This window comes from Parus major, chromosome Z (assembly GCF_001522545.3).
Source record: "Parus major isolate Abel chromosome Z, Parus_major1.1, whole genome shotgun sequence".
Lineage (NCBI taxonomy): Eukaryota > Metazoa > Chordata > Aves > Passeriformes > Paridae > Parus > Parus major.
This window is the reverse complement of record NC_031799.1, coordinates 69,659,029-69,685,935: the sequence shown is the minus strand read 5'-3', so window position 1 is coordinate 69,685,935 and position 26,907 is coordinate 69,659,029. Positions and strand designations below refer to the sequence as shown.

At 40.2% G+C, this 26,907-nt stretch overlaps 1 protein-coding gene across 5 annotated transcripts; it reads right to left on the bottom strand.

The window, feature by feature from the left end:
• Positions 1-113: 113 nt before the first annotated feature.
• FSD1L (fibronectin type III and SPRY domain containing 1 like) lies at positions 114-26,897 on the bottom strand. Of its 5 annotated transcripts, XM_015615123.3 has the most exons (15): positions 26,809-26,872; positions 26,454-26,582; positions 21,780-21,875; positions 20,729-20,860; positions 20,100-20,201; positions 17,582-17,604; positions 14,506-14,627; positions 12,744-12,953; positions 12,321-12,419; positions 10,874-11,000; positions 9,194-9,226; positions 5,898-5,995; positions 5,208-5,459; positions 4,771-4,859; positions 114-3,405 (listed from the first exon to the last, which is right to left on the bottom strand). In XM_015615123.3, exons 2-15 carry the CDS (start codon positions 26,454-26,456, stop codon positions 3,286-3,288), a joined length of 1,506 nt encoding a protein of 501 aa, XP_015470609.1. In that variant the 5' UTR covers positions 26,457-26,582; positions 26,809-26,872; the 3' UTR covers positions 114-3,285. The 5 variants fall into 5 exon arrangements, with proteins under 5 accessions (XP_015470609.1, XP_015470608.1, XP_033376349.1 ...); XM_015615122.3 differs by lacking the exon at positions 26,454-26,582 and having other exon boundaries at positions 26,809-26,897; XM_033520458.1 differs by lacking the exon at positions 26,454-26,582 and having other exon boundaries at positions 5,898-5,992; positions 26,809-26,897.
• Between the last annotated feature and the right edge of the window lie 10 nt (positions 26,898-26,907).

Genomic DNA, 26,907 nt, shown 5'->3' with positions numbered 1-26,907 from the left:
CCCCCCACTGTCGTAAAAGCCCCCTCACGGGGGTCTCTCACCCACCAACCCCCCAAACTCCCCCAAATCCCCCCAAAACGAGGCGGCGGTAGAACGACACAGCGAAACACACACACAGGGATGCAGATTTCTGTATTAGTACAAAACATCGCGTCACACGCGGACGGCACCCCCCGTCTCCCACTCCCCTCCGGGGGGATCCGGGCAGGGACCCCACGGTGCGGCCCAGGGATGCTCAGGATCACCGGGAACTGCTCCGAAGGAAACCCACGGCCAGGCTCGCCCTGCCACAGGACACCCAAAAATAGCGACGCTGTGCCACGACATCAACACAAGTCACGGTCAGCGTCCATCCAACACCCCGCAGTCCTCAAAATAAAAAACACGGACAAGTCCAACACACTCCCAAGTGGCTCCCCCGGTCTCCGTCTGAAACGTGGGAGGGATGAGGAAAAAGGATTTGTACACTAGTCTCAGCTCTTCCTGCACTTCTAAGAAATGAACCTGCCACCTCTGCCCTGCCTGTTTGGTATCTGCTTGGTATTTGCAGAAGCATTTATATCCCCAGATGTTTTTTTTGTTTGTTTTTTTTTTGTTTGGTTGGTTGGTTTTTTTTTAATTATCCTGTCTGACACTGACATCCCTAGCTGCAGTTAACAAAATTCTCCTTAGTTTTCCACAGGACAATGGCAGCTATGCTCAGCTGACGTATTAATACCTCAAGGAAAACCTTTAGTCCCTCAAAAGTCAGGCTTTCAGAGTCAAAATAACTTCAGTATACCAGGAGTCAGTAATTAAGCATCTCCTTTTGGTCACAGAGCAGAAAACTCCTGTTCAGCCACCATGCAGTATCAGCTCCAGAGTAATTAACAGTAAATAAGCCTGGTGGATTGAACTACAGACCTTCAAAAAAATCTAATCCACTGCCAAAGAGCCACCCTTCTCCAAATCCCTGAAAGTGGATTCACAAAGGGAACGGTAACTCCATAGGCTCCAGGCATCCCTGCCCAGCTGCAGGCACAAACCCTGTACCAACTGCAACAAAAAGCATCACTGGGAGCAGTGTGGTGTCACTCATCTTCCTAGGTTGATGGGTGCTGGAGAGACACTAATTCAGAAAAACAAGTCTAGAAAGAAATATCTAAAGTGCTTAAGGCAATTCTTCATATCCCCACTTACTAAAAACAACTGGACTAAATGTTAGCAGCAAAAATTTGACATCTGTGCAAACTATTATATAACAAATGCATCATTGTAAGGGTAAAAAGTCACATGTTAAGGTTCACCTAGGACATCAGTTAAACCAAAACTTGCAAGTCACAAGTCACAGTATGAAACACTCCCAAGCTTTCCTCTAACTAACTGTTTAAAGCAAAATTACATTTTTACATTGGTGCATATCGAATTCACCTTGCATGTTACACTACAGCTTGCTAAGAAGAAAAAAAAAACAAACAAAAAAAACTTCATAATTTAAATGCTCTTGTAGTGGGCTGGAAAATACTCATGGTTCTCACTACACATTAGCTGGTTGTAAACATCCCCTTTCTTTCCACAAAGGGAAATTTGAAGAGGAACTGCAGCTGAACACCCAAGATAAAGACAAGTGGATGCATGGTGATGAGGAGGTGCCAGTCTGTCCTGGTGTCTGTGCACCACTGCTCTGGACTAGAACTGGCTGCAAAACTGAGTTTGTAGCGATTTATCCCCAAGAACTCCTAGTCAGGTGTCCATTGCAGTAAAATGGAAAGAGAAAAGATTATACACAGAGTATTTGCATAACAGTTACATCTGCAGATAATGTGTGAAACAGATTCAGACACTGTTGACCAAGAACCACATCACTTCACTTCGGAGTATCTTTGTCCCAAAGCCCAAGCAACAGAACAGGCAGAAGAACGTACAGTTAAACTGGGAACTATTTAGTACTTTCCTCTGCAAAAAGAGATTACAAGTTCACAATGCAAATAATTAAGAGATGCTCAAGTTCCAGATGCAAAATAAACAATTAGGGCTCAGCCAACCTGTCAACTTCATGATTCCTCAAGAAAAATAACACTTCCCAAAACAGGTAATTACATTTCCTTCTTAATTTTAACTTCTCACTGAACATCATAGCCAGTTTATTAGAAGGTGTCTCAAGGAATTTCTCTTTCTCTTGAGAAATTGTGATGGACAGAAAGGAGCCATTGGTAATACTGAGGTTTAACATAATTACATGTTCATGGTTTTATGGGCTAAAGGATATACAGAAGGAAAAATTGTAGCGGCCCAGCAGCAAATGAGCCAAATCATTATGGACCATGACTTTATAACAGCTTTCAGGTGATACCAGAAAATAATCTTCAGTTAGGAAACACCTGATTCAAGAGTGTACCTGAAAACTATTTATAGGCTCCTCGGCTTGATTAAAGGGAAGAAAGCAGATTAAAAAAGCCTATAATAACCTAGTAATTCCCACTGACAAGCTGGGATTTTCCAAGAAGAATATAACATGATCTTTTTTCTTTTTTTAGCTCTCCCATTGCTATGAATCATTTGACTACTGTTTTACTAGGCTTGCAAATAGGAGTCAAGCCAGTGGAACATCTATACATAATTTTCTAATGTAATCAGAATGCAATTAAGTAATGGTGACAAATGGGAGCCAATATCAATATACAAGGTTTTAAGAAAGAGTTATCCGTGGAAAATCGAAGATTTTTATCACTGGGGGAAATAATTACAGCCTGATCTTACTGTTTCTTCATACCAGGCCTATTCTTATTCTTATCATATCCTTCTGAAACCATGTTGTGGTATTTTGCTAGGCTTGGACAGCTAATCCGACTGTTTTCAAAATGCATCTCAGAAATTTCAACTTCTAATGGCAAGCCTAGTAATAATTAAATACATTTTTATGTAATTTGCATTAGGGGAGCTAAAAAACGGTATTTGCTATATTCTTCATAGAAGAATAGTATTTGTACCAAAACTAATATTGAAGTCTGTAACAAAATGCTTGAATTGAATACAGTATTAGAAAAGCACACAGTTATAGCTCTTGGGGGTTTTTTTGTGTATTTTTTTTTTTAGATAGGCAACAGTTCAGCTTTCTGACATTTTTCTAAATTCCCAGTACTGGTTCCTAACACTTACCCCAAAACCCTTTGCACTGTCTTTGCACAGGCCCTAAACAGCAGAAGGTAGCAAACCCAGTAAAATCCAATGCTCACAAGCTTCTGTGAGTAGTAGCTACACAGAAAAACAAAGACATTCAGCAGCAGACTTGTTGAACAGACATTACTAGGCAACATTATTTAGACTGCTTGTTGAACCCCCCAATCCATTTTCACTCTTCTGAAGAGTTTTCACGGCACTCGGCACCTGCAATCCAGTACTCACTGTCAGCCCACCACACCAGATCTGGAGGGAAAAGAAAAAAAAATCTGCATTATGAACCAAACAGATCTCTCTCCTCCCATCCCACAACTTACTAGCACAAGCACAGCTGCGTGTCTTCCGTCACAGCACTCTGTAAAACATTCTAATCACAAACATGCTAATTTTTAAGTCCTTTAAGTCTAAGATGCTTCACATACTATGCTTCGTAACTAAGCTTGTAGCTATAAGACCTAGTACTCAAATCACTTGCTCCTAACTAGAAAAAATTTTCTGAAAGCCAATGTGTCAGCAGCAAGTAGGGTGACAATGAAAAGCAACTCTCTCACTCTGCTCCAGTGCCTGAAATCAGTGCTTATTTTTACCATGTCATGCTAAAGTTACATCAGCATAATCATATCACAAAAAAAATAATATTTGAATAGCTTCAGGGGCACAGGTGCCAGCAACTTCTATGCTACACATGTAAGAATGTAAATAAGTTTGAGAGCTGTAATTAAATAGTTTGTCATTTTCACTTATCCTGTTCAGTCATAAGGCTGTTTTCACTCTGTGAGGGGCTGGTGAGGTATAGTGCAATAGCATGAATTTTGGCAAGCAACTGTTTCCCCAGATGACTTGGGAATTGAATTGATATGAGTCAGCCTTTGCTATGCTAGGAAATGGCTAACAGATATAGTTCTGAAGCTATTCTTTTCCCCCTATGCTGAAAAGGATCAGCAAGGCAAATAAAAAGCCATGAAAAAAAAATCTATACCTGTTAAAATCCCAGGCCTACGCACCCTGCTCCCTGATGCACTTGATGGCACCTTACAACACAGCTGGGGCCTCCCAACTTAGCTAAATGAATCACTTAAATCATTAAAGAAAAACTAATAGTAACTAATCCTTCTCCTGTGCTTTTTGAGCAAGATTTGAGCCTTTAACACTGTAGAAAGTTGTTGCCAATTAGCAGAGAGCCACAAAAAAGATTATGCAGGGCATTCAACTGACTGGCAAGAAAATCCCGCTGAGCTTTTAAAGATGTGAAAGTTAGAGACTTCTTCTTCCACTGGAAAGCATCAGGTGCTGCTCTACCCCATGACACCTCCTCTCATGGCTCAGAGCATCCTGGACTCCATCAGTTCAGATCAGTTATTGCAGCAGGCTCATCAGCTACTGCAGTGTGCTGTTAATTTCCTATACACAAATTTAATGAGTTCTGTTTACACAGCTGAGACATCCAGATGCAGAGTCCTGCCAGGGTGCCACTATAAGCACATGAAATCCAAAAGAAAAGAGTTAAACATTTTTAAAAATTACTAGTCAGCCAAACCAAAGGCTTGCAGTTTCCTTCTTTAAAAAAAATGAATTCAGTGCTAGAAACTGCAAAATTTTATAGATACTGACCATGAAGCCTGGTAGCAACGGCTGAGTAAACTTTGTTCTGAAGGTGTGTAACAATGCCTTCGAGCTTGCATTATAAAATGAGAGCTGACCTAAGAGAGAGAGAGAGAGAGAGAGAGAGAGAGAACAAGCTGAAATTCAGCTTAAACATAGTTTAAGCTAAGATGCAGTCACTGTCTAACTTGTACAAAAAAAATTTTTCTTTTCCAGGACACCTAAGTGCAGTCCAGAAGAGTGAAATTCACTATTTTTACTGAATTTCAGTAGCTCTGTCACACAGATGAACTCGGGTCTTTTGACATGACAAGCACTTAGGGTCTGTGTTGTCATGCAAGACTGGATCAGTCTGGAAGTAATGCACTTCTTCAGCCTTGGACTGCTCCAGCTCAACAGAAACAGTAACTAACTCTTTTTACTAAATCTCCTAAGGTGTAATTTACCTCCATCAAAGTCGCAGTATACTCCAATTCTGTCTGGGACAGGTATATCTAGAGTCTTAGCTTTATTGTTATGCTTTGCTGAGAATGTGGTTTGCAGCCAGTTGTTGATATGGATGCACCAGCTGGAATTAGTCTTTCCCAGCTGGTCAAACTTCCCCGGGTTTCTGTATGTTACTCCCACACTGTAGGATTTGCAGTCCTTCTGGGCTCTCACTTCCCAGTAATGCTGTCCACTCTCAACAGCAGTGTCTCCTACCAACAGAAATACATTTAATTACAACTAAGTGTAGTTAATTACAATTGAGTGTACCTTACAGTGCTGTCTTTCTTACAGGCACCAGTATTGTCTTTTCTATTTTATTTTAAGGCAAAGAAATCTGAGCTATAAGAATAAGAAAATTGTACAATATAAATATATTGTATATATTTACTGTACAATTTAAATATAAAACAAAATCATGAGACAGTATTTACCTATGCTCATTACCAATTTATGTTTAAAAGCAGTGCATGTCAGTCACTACGAGCTTTGTAATACAAAGCAGAGCTGAAGACAAAATTCTGGTGTTATATGGGCAAACTGCTCCAGGCAGGAAAATGTTGAATACACAACCTAGAACAATCACAAACTTTCCCTCTAATTCTTGCCTGATCTGCCCTTTCCTAATGGAGCAAACAAGTTCAGCTCACCAAGCACTGTGTAGGATTCCCCAGCAAAGCGATCCCGGCCACCCCTCGCTGAGGCCCTTGGGCTGTTAGTGGATCTCTTCGGAGACGCTGCGTTGCTTCTAAAGGAGAGATCAACCACTCAAAACTTGGATACAACCACAGAAATGCACACTCAGGGACACCTGAGTCCATCAGGTGCAAGAGATACACACAAACACTCTAGAAAGGGCACATTAGTCGATGCCTCTAACAGCATGCATGCACAACAGCTGAGAGGGAAGAGGTGACAGAAGAAAACATACAGAATGTTGCAAAAAAACAGGTTCAGAGGCAGCTGAGAACGGAAACGGGGAAGCAGATGTGTGGCACGTGGTTTGAATATAACACTTCAGGATAGAGAATATTCTAATGAGCAATCTGTTGTATAAAAGAATAATTTTAACCTAATGAGGTTTTCAAATTTTTTTTTAACCTTGGTTAGGCCCTCAGAAATAATTACCAACAATTTAACCTTAAACCAAGTGAGGGCTATTTGCAATATTCCTCAGTAGAGAATCACATCTGATTATTACTTTAAAGGCAATCAGTAGCAAAGAATTTTAACTTCTCAGAAATAGCTGTACAGTTTACAGTTTAATTTCATTGACAAAAACACCAAAAAAGTACAAAGTCAGTCTCTGAAACACACTTGAGAAGTCATTTTTGATTTCTCATCCTCTGGAGTCTATTGGACATCAGCCTTTGAAAAAAACTCACCTACAGAAGAGTTTTCTCTCCCTTCAGCTACAATTTGGTAAAGCTACTTGCAACTTTTATCCCCATTAATATAGTAAAGTTCAGCTTGTTTTCTTTTCAATTCATCCATTATTCTCAAAAATCAATCCAGAAAGTGTTAGGAAATTTCCATTTTTCCTAATACCACCATGAAAATAAAGTCACAGGGGAATCAAAAGCTAAGCTGCCAGACATAAGTATGCTAAAATCTAGTTCATCACCAAAGTTTGTTTTATTCCATTTACAGAAGTCCACAAAAAATTACTGATGAAAAAGCTGTTTACTTCAGCACCACTACTTAGCATATAACAGAAGACAACTATGCTTCCAAATTGCTCACAAGAGGTACATGAGGGGGGTTAAGTTTCTATCGTGCAGGTGCACCACATCAAGTGCTTTTGGATTTTGTAAATATGGAGGATGCTGCAGTTTACTTACCAAAGGAAAAAGTTAGCAAGTGATAGCATAGGGAAAAACAAACAAAAAAAAAAAGCAAAGCCAAGAATTAAAGCAGAAATTCAGAGAGAAGCACTCTACAGATTCCATCCTGCTTCATGTGCATCAGACATCATCCACTCACATTCCCAACAAATGCTGCTGATAATTTTCTATTAGACCCAGTACAAATGGGTTATGCAGAAAGCAATGTAGCAATGTGGCCATTTAGAGAATCACAGTAAGAAAAATGCAGGCACTTTGCTAGAATTTTCCCAAGGTTAAGAATGCATTAAAAGCTTCTTGGTATCATTTACTTTGTTCAAGTCTGTAAATAGCCACTGCATGTGCTTTGTCCTCTCAGAATTTAATAGCCTTTATCAGTTCAGAAAATTACACTGACTATTTGACATAAAAGCTCCAAAAAACCAGTTGCTCAGGCTTTTTTCCCTCCACACTGCTTACATCTCCCTTCCAATGGAAGGCAGCAAATTTCATAGCAGGAAGTCAATTTGTGCTTGTTTTCCTGTAGAGCACAGTCCTTACTAGCTTGTCAATTTGTGCTTGTTTTCCAGTACAGCACAGTCCTTTCCAGCCAGTAAACAGACACATTTCTTCCAATATTCAGTGGGCAGATACTCTTGTTTCGTGGTTTAGGATTGTTGCCTACAGCATTGCAATTAGTCCCCATTTTCTCATACATTTCAGAATACACTCCACACAAGATGTACTCTCTTGTGAAGAGGAAAGGTCAAGGAGATCAGAAATTATTGAGAGGATTATTTTTTCTGGTCTAATAAATGAAAGACAGTTAAGAATTTTGTTTCCATTGTGTATTTCCAACTCTTAAAAACCGCACATTTTTTGTTTGAAGTAACTGTACTGCCAATTTTTTTTCCCCCCACCTCCCACAGAGCCAGCTCCAAATTTCCCCTCTAATGTGGACATCTCACTGATGTTTTTAGGTGAGAACAAAAGCTTCCTAAAAGAACAAAGCTCATCTAAATCCTATCCTAGAGAAGGTCAGTCATTTGCATCATTTGGATGCAAAACTGAACATGTGACCATGTCCTTCTGCCAAAGCAGAGCCAAGAACTAGAGAAGTTCTCTTCTGACAGTTACCAAAGTGTAAAATTCCTTGAGCTGAGCAAGTAGGAGCATCTCCAAGACACCTTTAAAACTTAGTTTAGCACAAATTGCTGTAATTTGTGTAGTAGAACAATTGAAACTGAATGGCTTCAAGATCTTACTTTGCTTTTTACATAAGCTTTTCTTTATTTCTGATTTTGAATCAGAGATAAATTCACCTGATAGATTAATACAGGGAAGTAAAACCTGTCAGAAATTAGGATCCTGGGCATTTCTTTTGGTCTTTTAAACCAGCAAAAGAGAGCAGAAGATCAAAAATGAGAAAAGTAATTTCTCAAAAAGGTGTTTCACTAGAAAAACAATGAAAAAATGTGACACTAAAAAACCACAACTGCACAAAGAACAGGAGAACATTTTACTTAACTTTATATATCAAAAAAAGAAAAAAAAAAAAGAATTTCTCATTCTAACAATTGGTTCTTTAATTGGAATAGCCATTAAGCCTTTTAACATATGCTTCATCCTTTTCAAACATTTTAAAAACACTTACTTCTTACCCTCAACATCTACTAACAGCTACAGCACAAGTTCAGAAGCAAAGAGGTTTTTGAGATTCAAGAATAAGAACCAAAAAATTATTTTAAAGTTCTCAGACAGGAGATCTTTACCATATTTGTAAATAATGTGCCAAAGGGTTGAGAAAGCATCCACATGTCTGTAAATAACAGGGATCTTTGGATCAATATTAAAATACATGATGCCCTTCCAACCACTGCAAATCCAGTTTCCTACACATTAGGATGAATCCTTCCAGAAATATTCTCTTCCAGTCACCAGAGAATATATACATAATCTTTGTGAATCCAAATTAAACTGCAAAGTAACTTCTAAATGCACATGTGCACTCTTACTGATAAAGGCTATTAGATTTGTTTGTCATGACATCAAGCAAAGAAAAGTAGCACAGATTCCCAGCAAAACTAGGTGCTAGATCCTAGGAATAAGAGGTATATTATCACCTTCTATTGCTCTTCAGCAGAGGATTCTGGCCACTGTCGACAGAAATAAGTAGTCATTAAAGAACTGTTCTATTACTACAGTAAATTATCCCATTTTTTAAATGCCAATAGAAGTTATTCTATCATGCTTCTGGCAATATATGCTTGTGGAGAATGTATTTGTTCATGAATTTGTTATCTCAAACTGTGAACACAGAAAGCCAATAAACCATAGCTGAGGGAGTACCAGTTCTGTGGCCCCATTCCCACAGCGTACCCCCAAAGCCCAAGAGGTGATGTTCAGACTGGAGTGGGGCCATGGGCTCTGAAGAGATCCAGCTGAACACCAGGCTCACAGCCCTCCAGGTGAAGGAACTCCACACAGCAGGACAGGCAGAGCAACCCCCAAGAGGAACCGCTCTGCAGAAAAGCCATTGAGAGTTTGGGAAGCAGAAACTGACAACAGTGCCCTTGCTTTCCTGGCAGAGGTGCACGGCCACACCCAGCCTCTAGCCCAAACACAGTGACCAGGAGCCCAAGGCATGTGACTTCTCTCCTGGCAGCTGTTAGACTGACCCTGAAGCCCTCCTGTGTCCAGGTCTGGGCTCCTCAGATTTACAGCCTCACACACCAGGACAAGTCTGTGGAGAGCCAACACCACAGTAAAGGGTCTATGGCACAGAAAGACAATTGGGTTTGCTCAGCCTGAGGAAGGCAAGAACCAATTGCTGTCTTTAATGAGGTAACAGGAAGGGGAGCAAAGATCAAGCCAGGCTGTCCTCACAGTGGGCACACTGATGGGCTGAGAAGCACCTGGGAGCCACTGCACCACAGGGAATTCCAGTCAGGTACCAGGATACTCCTCCCCTCCCGTTAAAGTGTCCCAGAACAGAGGGCTAGCAAGTTAACATATTCTTCATCCACACATTCTTCATCCTTGGATATATTCAAGGCTCAGCCAGAGTAGACTGAGTTCAACATTCTCCCAACAGTTTTTATCCAGGGACTCAGAACAGCAGACATCTAATAATATACCAAGAGCTCGCTGAAATTAAGTGCTTTTCCTGGATGAAAGCATTGTTTAGAGCTGCCACATCCACAACAGTCATGTTTCATTTTTCTTTATATATACTCATATATACCTTTCACTGTCAGTCTTGTTTCATTGTCCAATGAGGTTCTGAGATAAATTCAGACACCACCTATATGCAGTATCAACTTTGTTTAACCTTTTCTTTCTCAAAAGGGCAAGGCAGTCAGCTCTTTCCATACTTACTTATAGTAGCAATGCTGCCTATCCACCACAATTGACCTGCAACACTAGTAAACACAGAATTACAACAGCTATCTGTTCACACTTACCTTATTTACTGTCCTGGCCTTGTGTGGCAAGGTTTTGATACCAGAAAAGAGAAACCACATAGCAGGTGGGTGGGCACCTGGTGGGTAGCCAAGGTCAGCCCACCATACCAACACTTTAGGTCAGTACACTGAATGATACCCTAACAAATGCATTGTTAAAATAAAAAAAAAATATTTTTAACAATTATAATACAACTCTAGCCTTTACATCAGTGTGACAGAGGAAGGAAAATAAAAATGAAAATTCCTTTCATGTTCCCAAGTGTTTTAATTCCCCCAACCCTCTTCCTTTAACTGACAGATAAGATATGCCAGACATGTACAAAACAGAGTTCATACCTGTTTTTATTTTCCTTCCCTTTTATTTTTTCCTGGCCTTTGCCTCCAGTAGGATCCCATTCAACGTAGGTGTCTTCAACTTTCAAGTTCAGGTGAGATGAACTACTGTCCAAACTGAACACAAACGCTGGTCAAGACAAAACAAAAAACAGTGAAATGGTGTAATGGTCATTCACAGAAAATGATAGAAGCAGTAGTAAAATTGTTGCAGAGTTTTATTGAGCATAATAGAAACACCAATTTTTCAGTCTGAAACTTGGGATCAAAAAAACAAATATTCTAAATACAGACTGTTCTATAAATGTCCTAATACCATGAGATATTACAGCCTGATTCTTAAAACACTTGATTTTTAAGAGTTTAGAGCTTAAAAATGCACAAGTGTAAACAAAGTAAGGTTAAGCACATGGACAAGGAAACTGAGTTTTTCTGGGTTGATTATTAAAGAAAAGTGAACTAAGTGTTCATGCAGGAATAATGAAAATATGGGAAATATAGTAACTGCCCAGACAATCAAAATCAGAATTACTTTTCTGGTACTGGACTAGGGAATTATGTGGCTATTAAACAGATGCTACATCTCTGACAATGACTGTTGTTTAAGAACATTAAAGTAATTATAAAAAGCTACCAGAATACCTGTGATCTCATTCAAATTCAAAAAAGCTTTATTCTTATGAAATAACGTTCAAAAGAACAAATTTCCTTCTTAGAATTTTATAGAATATAGAATTTCCTAGAATTTTATATTTCTATATAAATTTATATAGTTGATACCAGTAATTTTGGCCTTTACACCAGACCTGGATGTAAGTCAAACCTCAGGATCACTCTCTCACCTTAATACCCAAAATTTGCATACTATCACAAAACATCCCTTCCAAGAAACGTCTCTTTCGGTTTATTTAAGAAACAATGTTAGGAAGCAACTCTAATAATTCTCTGATCAGCTGACTTCTATCATGACTACACACCTTCAGCAATTAGAAGCTGCCAACTTTTTAAACATTGACAGTGATTAGAAACTGTAGCTACGAAGTCAAGAAAACAGCAACTTATCATCACATAATGCTGTGTCTTGCCACTAACAACAGTATAATCACATCAACTATTTAGATTCCCAAGGAGTCAGCCACAACACTCATCCCTCCTCTTGCTGTATATTTGGCATCATGCAGAGGCACATGGGACTGTCACTCCACAGTTCAAAGCAACCAGTGCCAAGCTTTTGGAGAGTGACATTAACTGCCCCGTCTTTCCAGAGTCTGAATGCAGCTTTGTGCCAATAAACTTCTTAATCCTTTACAGTTGTTTCCCTTTCCACTTAGGAAATGTTTCAGCAGCGTCCATGCAGAACCAGACTGAACACAACAGGTTCATGTATGAAGGCAGAGAAGTTTAAGTGAAGGATTTTCACAGCTAAGGTTAAGAGTTTTTCAAATTTTACCTTTGGTTTCCAGAGTCACAGGGTCGGAGTATTCACCTGCCACAGCTTTGTTGCAAGCCTGTACTCTAAGATTCATGTATTTTGTATCAAATTTCAGACCTACAAAGTGAATGTGGAAATTTGAAATTGTGTTGATTACTACGACTCCTACTAGACTAAGATTATCCCCACGTAGCTGTCTTTCATTTATCTCAATCTGCAAAAAACATGCTTGAATACTGGTGTGAACTTTATTTAATATACAATTTTTGACAAAACTGCAAAGTCAAAATAAAAGACAGAACTGGTATTGTACAAAGCACCCAAGACTGATGTGATATAATGACAGCTTCATTACATGCAGAAAAATGGGGATTTTGAAAAACCTCCAAGCATAAAAAGTACTATCAATATTCTTGGGTTTGACGTGTAAAAAAACTTTACCTGATAATGTGTATTGAGTAGCTTTAATGTAGTCAACCAGCTCCCAGTGCTGTTCCCCTTTTAGTCGAGGGAGCCCATCAAAGTTGGTTTTCCTGTACTCCAGCACAAAATGATCAATTCTGCTGTCCTCCTCAGGCATTCTCCACGAAATTGTTATGCAATTATCAGCAACCAGACACGCAGCTACATCTATCTCTGGAGCTTTAGGGACTGCAGAAAGACAAGCACACAGGTCAGTTTGAAGAAGAGAAGGCTAGAGCAGAGTGGACTTAAAATTATGAACCTACATTTGGAATGAACACCACACAGGAAGAACATCAAGACCCAAACTTCTGCTCCTGTGTCTGTGGATGGTAAGTTCAGCTGCACCCCTCAGTGAGCATCACTTATATTTATTTCCATAACTACAGACACTACTATTTTCCACTAGCTTCTCTTCAGTTACCCAGTTTCCTTTCACCCCTTAGTCTTCCAAAGAAGGGGAAACAGTTCCTAAAGTCGATTAAAGACTGAAGTTTTGTTTATAGGCAACAGAACTCTACTTCCATGAAACCAAATAGCACTTAAGTCTGTGGAAAAAAAGTTTTGAAAAAGGCATTTACATAGTAAGGACACCCAAGGAAGACTTTTGCTGCAGGAAATGAAAAAGAAGTTTTACTGTTTTCAGTTTGAGTTTTTGATGTCTGAGTAATTTGGAAGCATGGCACTACAGTAGAAAAAACAAGATTGATACCTAGACAGTCTATTTTCCCGTTTACAAATCAGAAGCATAATTTAAGTTCCTATATATTTGACTAATAAAAATGTGTAAGAAGGGTCATACTAAATAATACCTTTATCTAAATGCAGAACTTTGTTCACACTTGCTGTGTGATCTTTACAGTCCCATTGCTGTTAAAGAGGTGCACTGTGAAATGCAGGGCAGTGATTGACACCCAGAGGCCAAGACTAGAAGGTGAATTTCTGCCTGGACACTGCCAGCTGACCACTAGCAAGTACAGTGGTCATTTACTACACCTGCTACCACATACTGTATCTGCAACACATGGGGTAGAAATGAAAACTGATGCTACCAAGTCCCTAATAGATTTGGATTCATGACCCAGACAACTTTACATCCCTGCCAGCAGTGCTCTTGTCAATATATTCTCAGTTAATAGCCAACAAGGGCAAAGTGTTTTAAATAGGAAAGCAATAGCATTAAAAAGGCATGAAAGATACACACTGGTCTAATGCAGCCACGATTACTGTCAAACAGGAATAGATGGATTAATAGACATTTTGTAATATGGTAGTATCACCGAAGTAGTAGTCTGTCCCTCTCCTGTATTTCAGATCATTTCACCACTCTGGTAAGCAACGTGTAAGTTTACAGTTCCACACATAACACTCCTGCACATGAGCAGGACTTTGGGGTGTCACTCTGGATCAAGCTGGCATGGACAGTCCTAAGAAACCTCAGGTAACTTCACAGAGCACAGAGGAACTGACAACTCATGAAAAAATATGGTCCAGGAGACTCACTCTCACTTCTGAGATCAGTACTGTTTTCCAAAATGCTGTCTTGTGTAGAAACTAATACAATAAAAGTCTCATCCTCAAGGTATTCAATTTAATATACATTGAGTAAGAATGAGTCCAGGTACTCTTAAAAATTTGCTTATTACAGAGCAAGAGGTGCAATTTTCTTTTGTTTGGTTGATTTAAATATAGCAAGCTGTTCACATAGCAACAAATTACGCTCACTGGTTACAGTTTTTACCTGGCAAAAACTTCACAGCTTGGAGCATGCGCTTTTCCAGGGCAAAGTCCACCATCATATGAGTCATACTGTCACTGACTTTTGGTTTCAGAGAGAGGCGGAATGCTGAAGCCACTGTGACACTAAAGCCAAGAAAGCAGCATTAGCAAAATGTACTTCACATTGTCAAGTCCCATATCCCAATTTCCAAAACAGCAATCAGACAATCTGTATCACTGACGTCAAACTACCGATCAAAGATTAGAACATTTTTCTCACACATAATTGTTTACCATTCAGCACACTCAAAATAGAAAGTTTTGCTAATGTGGCTGTCTCAGAATAATGGTGTGAGCTACCAGCTGTTCCATATTACTAAGCAAATAAACACTAATGAGGTGACTAAAGACGAGTTTAAAACTCTCTACTAGTGACAAAAAAAAACTGCATAAGAAACAAAATAAAATATACCTCGCTTGACATAAATTCAGCAAGTATGAAAAGTCTGAAGTAGTGCAGACTCAGGATCATGTTTAGGCATTTCTAAAGGGCAATTAACAAGCTGACTACGCTGATTTTATATCCATCTATTACCTTACCAGGGGATGAAGAGGTTTTTTCAAGCAGCAGAATTGAACATGCAACCACCAGACTACAAGATACACTAAACACTGAAGAATTTAATTCAACAAAGGAAATGCAGGGTCCTGCACCTGGGCAGGTATAACCCCAAGCACAGGCCAGGGTGATCTGCTGGCAAACAGCTCTGCAGAGAAGGACTTTGAGGGCCTGGGGGACAAAGAGCTGTCCCTGAGCAGAGTGTCCTGGGGACAAGGAGGCCAATGGGACCCTGGAGTGCACTTGGAAGGGCATTGCCAGCAGGTCAGGGAGTGATCCTGCCCCTCTGCCCAGCCCTGGGAGGCACCTCTGGAGTGCTGTGTCCAGCTCTGGGCTCCTCAGGGCAGGAGGGACACAGAGCTCCTGGAGCAGGTCCAGCAAAGGCTGTGGACGTGAGGAAGGGCCTGGAGCATCTCCCTCATGAGGAAAGGCTGCGGGAGCTGGGGCTGCTCAGCCTGGAGAGGAGCCCCAGCTGAGAGGGGCCCTCAGCCCTGGGTGTCCCTGGCTGCAGGGAGGGCTCCCAGCAGGGCCCGGGCTCTGCTCCAGGGGCCCAGCAATGGCACCAGAGCCACGGGCAGGGCCTGAGGCCCGGGAAGTTCCACCTGAACATGAGGCAGAACTTCTTCCCTGGGCAGTGACCGAGCCCTGAACACATTGCCCAGAGAGGCTGGGGAGTTTCTCTCACTGCAGGTATTCCAGAACCTGGACACAATCCTGTGCCACGTGCTCTGGGATGACCCTGCTGGAGCAGGCACATTAGGACAGACAACCTACTGTGGTCCCTTCCAACCTGACCCATCCTGGCAGACTGTGAAGAACAGCTTCCATTTCCACTCCTGAAATCTTAGGTGTGTACTATCATGAACACTACCAAGACATTTTTGTACTCCAACTACACTACCAAAAAAAAGCTCTTATATAATTCTCTAACTCTGAAAACACCAGGTCATGCAGCAGATTTTGAGAAACATCAGACACTTTGAATCACAATTCAGAGATTCCCAACTTCTCCTTTAAAAAAGATTCTCAATTACAAAGTAACATATATGCCACAAAAGTCAACTGCCAAGACCTGAATCCATTTTACACCCACTGATGTGTGGCACCTTTAGAACACCTAATGCATATCCCTTCCTGCACTCCACCAGTATGTAAGAGAGATTGTATGCTAACCACAAGTATTATCAAAGAACACTGAAAAACAAAAATCTGGTAGTGATGAAGGAGGAGAAAATGTAAAGTTTAATATTAAAAATATATGCAAGTCAGGAGTGATGAGCTTTGCCATTTTGGGATATGAGACAATAATGAGACTGAGCTGAACGTCATGAAAGACAATTCAATTGATTTTCCAAAACAGCTCACATTGTGAAATTCAGTACGGGCTGCCTGGCACATCAATGCTTAGCCAGATGGGTACAGAAAATCTCTCCTTAAGGAAGAATAATCCTCTGATTAGCAGCAAGAGAACACCAGGGACAGTGGGCTTTCTGACTTCTGCTCAGACACCAGTTCTGAACAGAGAACCACGAAGGATTTGGTGATAATTTCATGAAACCAGAAGAGGATGCTTATTACTGACAAAACATAGCAAAGAGTCCCATTACTGACACTATCCACTCTCCCTCTGACCTGTTAAGGATACTAAATTTTAACTTTACAAAAGCAAAGATTCATTTAAGCTCTAACAATTACTAATTTTACACAGAAGTTCAGAGAATTTAGTAAATCAGAGCCTTCACCGAAAAACCTGTAAATTGAAAGCCAACCTATTTGGTCCACAAAAGCAAAAACATCCTGTTAGCTGCTTCTCAAAATATTATGTACATCACAGAAGGTTTTCTGAACCAAAACATCATATGCTTGGACTAGAGTTAACATTCTTCCAAGTGAAGAAAAATGGCCTTAGTATTGATTTTGAAACAGCAAAGTTTTGCTTTTAAAACAATTGTTCAAAGAAAAGCTAACAGAAATAATAATTTCATGGTCACGAGTGTCACCTGAAGTATTTCAACAGCTGCAAGACTTTTTACATTCTGAAGGAAAATTAACTAGCAAAAGTCTTTAAGTACTTGAAAAAAAAAAGAAAACAGTAAGATTCTCCCACAACTCAAAGGGGCAGAGTCAGCTTGAAACATCATTAAATTTCAGCCATGAGGTATTAATAATAAGCTTATTATTAACAATAATTAATGATATACATATATATTCAAAGACGTAATAATTACAGCAGCAGCTGATGCAGAGCTTCACTTCCCTGCACCAAAAATATATTTTTATTTAAAGTTATGAAAAGCCAGAAAAACACTACATGAGCAGCACAGAAGTTTTTAGTTCCCTCTCAGAAGTTGTGATAACTAACACTTAGGAAAGAGTCAATGAATTTGATTAAAGCTGACTATGGCCCTTTCATAGTAAATGCATTTTCAAGGATAAGATTAATTAAAAAGACACAAAAGTCATAGATTTTGTACTGTACCTATCTTTGATCTGTCTGGCAGCCTTGATGCATGTCAGGGAGAAGAGAGAGAAAGTAGTTAGTATTTCCATGCAAGTATCAATGGCAGTAACATGCAAGAAGACCAAGAACAATCTGCTGCATTGCTCAGATTTGAAGTTCAAAATTAGTTTAATATACTCCTTAAAGTAAACTGTCCTGTGAAACACGTTAATAGCATGGGTTAGCACAGCAATAATGCAACATCTGGGGGGGGCGGGAATCAAAACTGATTTTCAGAAAAACAAATCAATTCCAAATTACTCAACTTTCTGAGCTTGACTTTGTATTTTCAGATTTCTCTTAGAGTTACTCTCCATGGCTTTTTTAAAAGAGCTACAGGACCAAGCCAACAACATTTAACAGCCATGGTATTTTCTGTGAAACTAAGAAGTGCTTATTAGTGACATTTAACTATGCCTGACTTGCTGAACTACACACCACAGGATGCATGCCCTGATAAATAAGAAAAAAATAGGACTTATTCTAACTTTTCCTCTGAAAGTTAGGAAGCATTGTTGAAGTATAATAAAAGGCTCTCTGTATGTCAGCATACAAAAATGACAGCAAGTAGTTATTCTCAAATAAGAATACTGAAGCAGATGCAGAAATGATGACATTTAAAAGATAAACATCATCTGGCAGGTGGAAAGACAAAAATATTTCTCCTTCACCAAAAGGACCTGAGACAAACCTAAGACAAAAGATTACTGTTGAATTAGTGAGGGCTTGGTTGTGTCTGTTGAAGCATTGCCTCAACACTCCTCCTTGATCCAGCTGCTCATTCAGCTGAATTATTTTCCCTTTCAAAGAAACAAGAATCATCAGGCAGCTTCCCAGTTTGAAGTCAAAAGTGGAGAACTTCCCAATTTTTTACTAAATACAAATCCCATTAAAAAAAATGAATAGGAAATCAGGCTGTCCCTGCTACAAAACTGATTATATATTCCTAAAGTGGGAAGCAGAAAAACCCCCAAACTAAGTGTTTATAAATAATTTAGCAAAAGAGGTAGCTTTGCTTCACCTCAAAACAAAGTTATTGTAGGAATTACTGACTGATTTTTCTACATGATATGTAACAGAGATACTTCACAACAAAATCCTTGGCTCTGATCTCCGTATCTTGTAAAATATAAGGTAGCCAAGACTCAACATCTTCTGCAAGACAACCCCAGCTTAACTTCACTGACTTTAGTTTGTTTCCAGGCTACTGACAGAGGAGGATCAGCCCATTCCAGAGGAGCTACCCAGCAGTGTCTGATCACATCCTGCCTAAAAATTGAACCCCCCCTGCAATCTACTGCTCATGTTCTTTTGACTTCCAGATAAGTCAAGTCCAAGAATAAAGCCACAAAAAAAAAAAAAAAAAAGGGAAAAAAGTTAAAATATAATCTTACGCTAAATTGCTCCTGAACTGATTTACTGGTGTATCCAAAGAAAATTTGTGAATATATCAGAGTCAGGGCTGGAGCTGCCCCTTCAGGAATACCTGCTATTCCTCCCAGCAGAGTAATAGAATTAACTGCCTAATAGTCAAGAAAATATTACCTTAAAATGTCATCTCCAAATGCACAAGTGTTAATACCAGTAGCAAATCCTACATATTAGAGCTCACTGAATTGGATTTCAGTATCTTAATCTTCAGACTCCAAATCTGAAGAGGTTTCCCCCCAGCAAATGCTCAGACAGCTTTCCTTGGCGTATTTGATTGGGAAAAAAGCATTAGAGGGATCTGAAATAGAACAACTTCCAAGAAATTCAAAGCTGCATTTTGCACAGAGTTCAAGAGCCAACTTAATTTTTTTGCTACAAGGCAGAAAGGACAACTCCAGCTGGAAAAAAAAAAATACTGTTTAGGAATTGCTGCTCTTCAAGGCAAATAAATCAAAGCTGACACCCAGAAAGCACGACAGCACACAAACATGCAGCCAAAAGGTAAAACTGACACAGGAAGACAGCTTTCTCCCAAGCTCTTTTAAACTGATTTGTGTCCTTGCTCCCATTAAAAGGTGGAGAAAAAAAGTAATTTGGCCTTGCATTTGGTGTGGCTGATCCCACTGCTACCACTGGGATTACTGTAGAAAGCATTAGCGTACTCGTTTAGTGGATATGTGGAACTGTTCCCTTAATTTACAATTTTTTTTTTTCCAGTTAGATACATGTTATTTCACCTTCCCTTTCTGGGGTCAGCACTGCAAGTTTGCCTGACAATGACAGCTGTCCAGAAGGTGGCATTGTGTTCCCTCTCCGTCACCCTAAATAAGAAAAAAAGCCAACCTGCTTTATCAGAAATGGAATAAAAAATCAGGACTACAATGTTTAACTCAGCTTTTCAGCAGAGCAACAACTGTATTTTTATATGCCTGTCTATCCTCACTCTAAGTACACCTGTTACCCTAAGTACACCTCCTGCAGTGTCCAGCAGGAAAATGCAAAGGATATTTCAAATGGAGACAGATGCCAACACCTGCCTCACACACATCCAGTCAATGCTTTCTACCTCTAAGAGCTCCACAGGGTTCTTTATGTCCAGTGACTGCACAGCAAGTTCCAGCAGCTCTTCTGAGCTCTCCAGGGCATGGCTGCACTGGCTCAGCTGATCCTGGAGCAAAAACAGAAACAATAATGTGATGCATTCGCATTAAAACTGCAGTTTGTGAGGAACCAGTCCTAGGAACTACACAGATTTGTTATGCATTTGTGACAATTTATTCCCTTATATAACCAAGGCCTCTCACAGTGCCCTAACTTCACTGTGCTTGACAAGTGCACAGTGATACTTGGCAATCCCACAACTCCAAGGGGGGGAAAAGCTGAAGTCTGACTTAAAAGCCAGATTTAATTTCAACACCCTGTTTCCCCCAGCTTCAGGGTTTCAGAAAGCAGATAAATGAACACTTATATTCATGTGCACTACAATTTCTATTTACAGGACTGCACTTCATCACTGAATGACAGTGTGGCAATAGCCTTGAAAAAGGCGGTGACTTTACCAGCTCCGGAAGCGTCACAAGACAATCCTGAAAATCAATACTGCTGTGTAAGAAACAGGGATAGCATAACAGGAACAGAGGAAGTTTAAAAATGCTTCTGTGCAGCTACAAAATTTTTCTGGAGTCATTTATTTACCTGCAAAGCTTGAATTTTACGAGCCTCTTCTTGCTGAATAGTGTTGGCCATGCTCCCTTTCATCTCATGCAGTACAGAATACAGACCATCAAACTCCTCATCCAGCTCGCTGATGGCATTAGAAGAGTTTACCTAAGAATTGAAAATGCTGTTTACACTGGAAACAATACACAGAAGTTGAAAGTCACATAACTCCCCACACCTGTTTTGCCATGACCGCTAGGTCATGACCACTTGTGACTGCCTCTCAGTTTATCAAAAATGGAAAAATTATTAGGAATGATCTAATAGTGTCCTGAGCAGACTCTACATCAGGACACTGAATGCTGCAATTTGTGATCCTATGATACTCAAACTTGCACAAAACCAGAACACTCGGTAACTTCGTTCCACGCCAAAAGCTTTGATTTTCCTTGTGCAATTGTCTACGGATTGCTAGATCTTTGGAAGGAGGAAGCTACCCAATTCCAAATAAAAATATTTCATTTGATGCTAAAAAATACATTCAGGAAGGCAGTTTAAGGATCAGCTGGATAGTTTCCATTGCTGCAGCCAACCTCGCTCAGCTTTAGGATGAAACAAACTTTTGGCTGATTTATAGGCTGAAGGAACCCAAACCTCATCCTCATGCAGATGCCTTAACAAACCTTTTAACACCAAACTTGAGCCCAACAATTTCAAACTGCTGAAAAGAGAAAGACTGAAGTATTTTCTGTCAAGTATCATTTTTCAGTCCACCAAACAGAGTAGATGTCTGAAAATACAGACTATTTCCACCAATGTGGGTCTCAGATCGTGCATCAGATTAAAGATTATCTTTCCCACACAAAAGAAGTTCTGCAAAACCTCTTCAAACACAATGCAAGAACACCACACCTTCCATCTAGAGAGACTTAAAAAATAGGATGTTTTTCTAACTAGTTCCAACATGAAGATGTATTTTCAACTGGACTCTTACAGCCCATCCTTTAGACACTACACAGTTTGAGACCAACAAAAGTGAGAAGGTTTCCCCCTCTCAGATACAAGCTATGAACCTTAAAATAAATACCTGAACATTTGATATAGTATGGTTCAGCATGTCAATGAAGTTGTGGATTTCATCATTTTTGTTCACGAGAGTACTGACAATCCTTTGCAAAGTCTCCTAGAATTACAAAAACAAGTGAGAGAAGTTGAAAAAATAGTTTTGCAATTTTTTTTTAAATCATCACCATTTCAACATGCATGAAAATGCATCACAGACATCCCAGCTGCAGCAAATTCAGTTCTGACAAGACCAGGAAATACAATTTCTCAGGATAGAGAAAGAATATTAATCCTCTAGGAAGCATTCTACCAAATTGAAGATCTCCATGTGTCAGTTTGAGAGAAATCAAGAAGGTTCTTTAAGATACCCCACTGCTTCACATGTTTTTCTACATGAGTCACCTGCATCAAAATACCCACTGGCACCACAGCTTCTCCAGATGAGAAAGCTCGTGCTTGTGCAGCCAAACAGGGAACCAACAAAGAAAATTTCAAAAGCTGATAGAAGGAAACCCAGAACAGAATTTGAGATTTCCTCATGGAAGGGGAATCTACCACGAAATAACCACACTGATAGTTTATTCTATATGCAGAATAAATCTGTAAAAGTGATTTATTGTACAAGTGGGAGAACATTTTGGGTAATTTTTGGTATTTTCAGTAATATCTATACTCCAATTAAAAGTGACCTCAAACAGGAAAGCTTACTGATAGCTGAGAAAGAGAACCAAGGTTATTTCAGTGATGTGAATCTCAGTTCAAAAAGCAGTAGATTCAGCTTACAAAACACGTACCAAGCTAAAAAAAAAATCATTAAAGTACATCAAAACTTATTTTAAATTAAATAAGACCACTAAGTCTAATTTCATTGAGCAGCTAGTCACATACTCTAAGAATTTGACAAAAACACATCAATGCTTGGTACTTAAAATTAAATCCAGTTGTATTATTAAAGCATATCACCATATGTAAGTAAAAATAAAGGATGAGAAGTTAACTAAGAATTTTCTGTAGCTTAACTCAGGCTGGCTGATAAGTTTCGGAATCAAATCGAACGCTAAAAAGGCAGGTAAACACTGTCTTAATTAATACATTATTAATCAGTTGTTGTTACTGGATAAAATTTAAGAAACCAAGGCACAAAGACATCATAAAATACACCTTGGAAAGAGCCAGACTGCCAAAGGGATGTTGCAGAAGTCCCTCACAGAAGTAATTTCTTAACAGCCATGTACTACCTAGATCACATTTGTTTTCTAAAGAGCAAGAAAAATGTTTTATCCTTTCACAGCGATTCTCAACACTACACCAGGTATAAAGAACTTCACCACCAGTCTTGAGCTGTGCTCCTTCCTATTTCTTCTGACCCCTTCCCAGGCAGTTTCCAACAAATCTGCAATGAGGTATTTATGGGTACTCCACTCCTCTGCCTGTTTAATAGTGTCATACTGCAGGAGGTCTCAGGACCTCTGATCAATGAGCCAACATGGTTTCATAGAAGCCATTTATTGTTTACATTATACACTTATTTATACATTCTAAACCTACTGCTCACATGAATATCGATCTTTTCATCGGTGCCCCTACCCTGTCCATGCTCTCTGCTTGCACCCCTCAGGGCACAGGGTTGGTTACAGTCCAGGTGTTCAACCATCCTCTGCTATCTGGCTCTTGTGGTCCTGTTTTCCTGTTTTTCAGCCTCTTCTTTCTTATTTTTAGAACAGCTTATGTCTCAGCAACCTTGAGAAATTCCAGAGGGCCTGATAAGAAACTCTACAGACAGTCTGGCTGCTGCACACCATGGCCCAGGCTGTTCAGATGCATCGCTACATCATACTCAGGAAGTTAAGTCACAAGTAGAAAAAACAAATTTTTGTGCTTTTACCACAGGTGTTGATGGCGTTATGTACAGAGGTAACAGAGCAGACAGCAATAACTCAGGTCTGGACTTTGGGGGAACAGGAAACCAGACCTTGGCTTCTTCCAGAAACAGAGGCACAGAAAATCTTGACCACTTCATTACTGAACCTTCTCCTCATCTGGTGAAGACTGAGCATGTTTGAAGGCAATTCTGTACACATCAGAATGCCAGATGAATAGCCATTGTCCAGCCAGCTGCTTCTGTATTCACCACTGACCAGAGGCAATTGTTTTCACAGGCCAGATAGCCTGGAGATAAGCCTTAGATCCTATGAGCACAACTGTCAATTTGGATGAACACGAAAAACTCACAATCCTCTTTCAGCACAGATCTTATGGCTTACTCAGCTGCAATACATGGGGGAAAAGTGTTCTCCTGTGTAGTGCTGAACAACGCTGCTTGGTTCTATAGCTACATCCTGGTTAAAGGAAAATATCTACATGTGAGGGACATTACAAAGGCCTTTACACAGCCAAACGCACAGCAGCAACTGCAACCAAGATTTTCACCTAAAGTTACATTTAACTGATTAAAAGTGGGTTGGTGTGGGTCTTTTTAAGTAAGCTATCAATTTCTCTGTTAAGAAATTGAACCAGGTTTGATGAAATTTTAAGCAGTTTGAATGTCCTTTTAAAGTATCCACCAACAGCAGACACAATTTTTCTAAAGCACCAATGCACAAACCACCAGAACAAAAAAAAAGCAGCTTTTAGGAACCACTATTTCATTCTATTTTCCAACATAATTTTCTCATTGCTAATACACAGCAAATAGATTTCCTTCCAGACATACCATACATGCCAAATTAAAGACATGCTGCAATGTTGCCATTTCTTTAAGTGGAATTTCTGAAAAGACAGTGCACTTTCATGGAATAAAGGGTTCTAGAAAAATTACCAGTGTAAGCACCAGATGAGGCCTACATTCTACATTAATTTATAGAAGAATTTCAACAGCACTAAGCCCAATAAAATTTCTTGGTATTTCTGCACTAAAGGACATTCAATTCTACTGCCCACTGATGAATGCAGTATTTCACAAAATTCTATTACAAGCAATTTTCTTTGAGCTTTCTCTCTGACCTTGATGTGAGGTCAGTTTTAAATGGATTTTCAAAGCATTATGAAATGTTTATTACAGAGGTAATTTTTGCTGCTGTCCATGAGCTCCATGCTGCTCCTCCTTTTTGTGTCCTAATCTTACTCTCTGAATCTAATGCACTTTTCTGTGAAAAAAAAAAAGAAAAAAAAAAAGAAAAAGAAAAATATGCCACTGGTAAAGCAAGAGTAATGATGATCAAAGGATGAAGAGTAAAAAAGGATAGGAAAAAGAAATGGAAGCCTACAGTAGCCAAATGGTAGCCAAACTACAACATGTAGTTTGTAGTCTCACCAGGTGGATAAAAACAGAACACCCACCTTTGAATAGTGAGTAACTAACATGACACGGCACCTCCTGAAGCAGACAGGCACCTCATAAAAACTAAATTTTGATAAATTAAACAATGGTGGCAGTTCTGCACAAGAAGCATATTACAAAGTTGTCCAAGATCAGACTGAAGGCTCACCAACTGACTGCAAGCAGAACAGTTTCTGAAGCAGCCCAGGGTCTAGGACAAAATCACGAGACATTATAACCTTCATATCCAGATCAAATTTCAAGGAGGGTATGCTTACTTAGCTTCCATTAATTTAAACTCTTGCACTTGTCAACACAGTGAGGTTGCCAGAGTTTGAAGAACTTTGTACAGTACAGGTGACATTACCAAATTAACCCTTGGTAGAGAAAGTACAGTAAAATAGAAGATTCCTTGCAGTTTTACTGCTGTATTCTGAACCTCTGGAATTCAAATATGATCAATGACCCCACCCAGAAACATCCACCTAGAGCACCCACAACAGTAAATAAGCAGCGCTCATTTACTGCTCCCCTAGAGGGGCAAATCTCAGAGCAGGCAAAGGCAGACAGACCCAAATTGACAGAGTTTCTACCAGAAGTGCAGTTTTTTATGGCATTTCACATCTCACCTTCTAAAACACACCTTTAGGGATATTAGCTGGTTAGCATAAATAAGTTTTATACAAAATAAGTTACACAGAATTACAGTATTTTGTGATTTAGGGTGTTGCTTGCATAGGATGAGGAGCTGGATTTGCTGAAGCCTTGGGTTGCCAGCTATGAACTTACAGCAAGTTCTGTTGTGCCTGGATAAAGTTAATTTCCCCAGTAATTTCCCAATAACTCCTACAGTGCTGGGGCATGGCTTTAGCAAGAGAAAATGACACTGATCTGTAAATTTCAAGCCATTATCAGCACCAAATTACTCAGGCCCCACACACACAAACCCATTCCCAAGCTGGGGGAAGCACAGTGTCCACAGAGCACAGAAAAAGGAGCTTTTCTGCATTGATGGACTGGAAGCCAAGAGGCTGAGTCACAACTTTTTGCAAGGGGGTGTCTGTTCAAGAAACCCCCAACGCCTGGGTGGGCACATCTCTGCCTTTCAGTGAACCCCCCGAGGGGTCTGATGGCGAGTGAGGGAAAGAGGGAATTACAGGACAGCAGCCACAGGAAATAAAAAAAAAAAAAACCACCAAAAAATAACAACACACACACAAAAAAACCAAAACAAAACAAAAAAACCACCAACACCAAAAACAAACCACAAAAACAAAACCAACAACGAAAAAAAATCCCCAACAAAACCCTTTTACGCCTTAGTTCCCTGCAACACTGGATTACATCAATGGCAAACAGAAGGGCTTATGCACGCACCATAATTACTTATGGCAGGAATACACAGGGTGAAAGAGCTCTACAACCGCTGGAGCACTTCATTCCAGAACCGCGGAATAGCCAGGGCTGGAAGGGATCACTCCAACCCCCCTGGCAAAGCAGGCTCGCCTGGAGAAGGTGACACAAGAACGGCTCCAGAAAGAGAGAGAGACACATCCAGGAGGAAATCGGACCCGGGATCCCCCCAGAACTCCGCCAGCATCCCCTTTCCCCGCGCCGCTGCCCTCCCGCACCGCCCCTCCACCCGCCGGCCCCTCACTCCCAGGCCGAGCATCGGGAAACGCCCCACCGGCCTTCCCGGGCGGCTCGCAGCCCCTGTCCCGCGGGGACTCACCCGCTCCTCGTCCATGTCTGCGGGCGCGGCGGGCGCGGCGGGCGGCGCGGTGCGGGATGCGCTCCCGGCCCCGCCGCTCCCGCGGGATAAGCGGCCGCG

What these genes read in the sequence shown, in the direction of transcription:
- FSD1L (XM_015615122.3), bottom strand. An exon ending in GTAAAATTCAAGCTTTGCAG is followed by an intron (nt 20,202 to 20,728) that starts GTAAATAAATGA and finishes TTTTTGCTCCAG; the next exon opens with GATCAGCTGAGCCAGTGCAG. An exon ending in GGAATCCTACACAGTGCTTG is followed by an intron (nt 5,460 to 5,897) that starts GTGAGCTGAACT and finishes TTCTGTTGGTAG; the next exon opens with GAGACACTGCTGTTGAGAGT.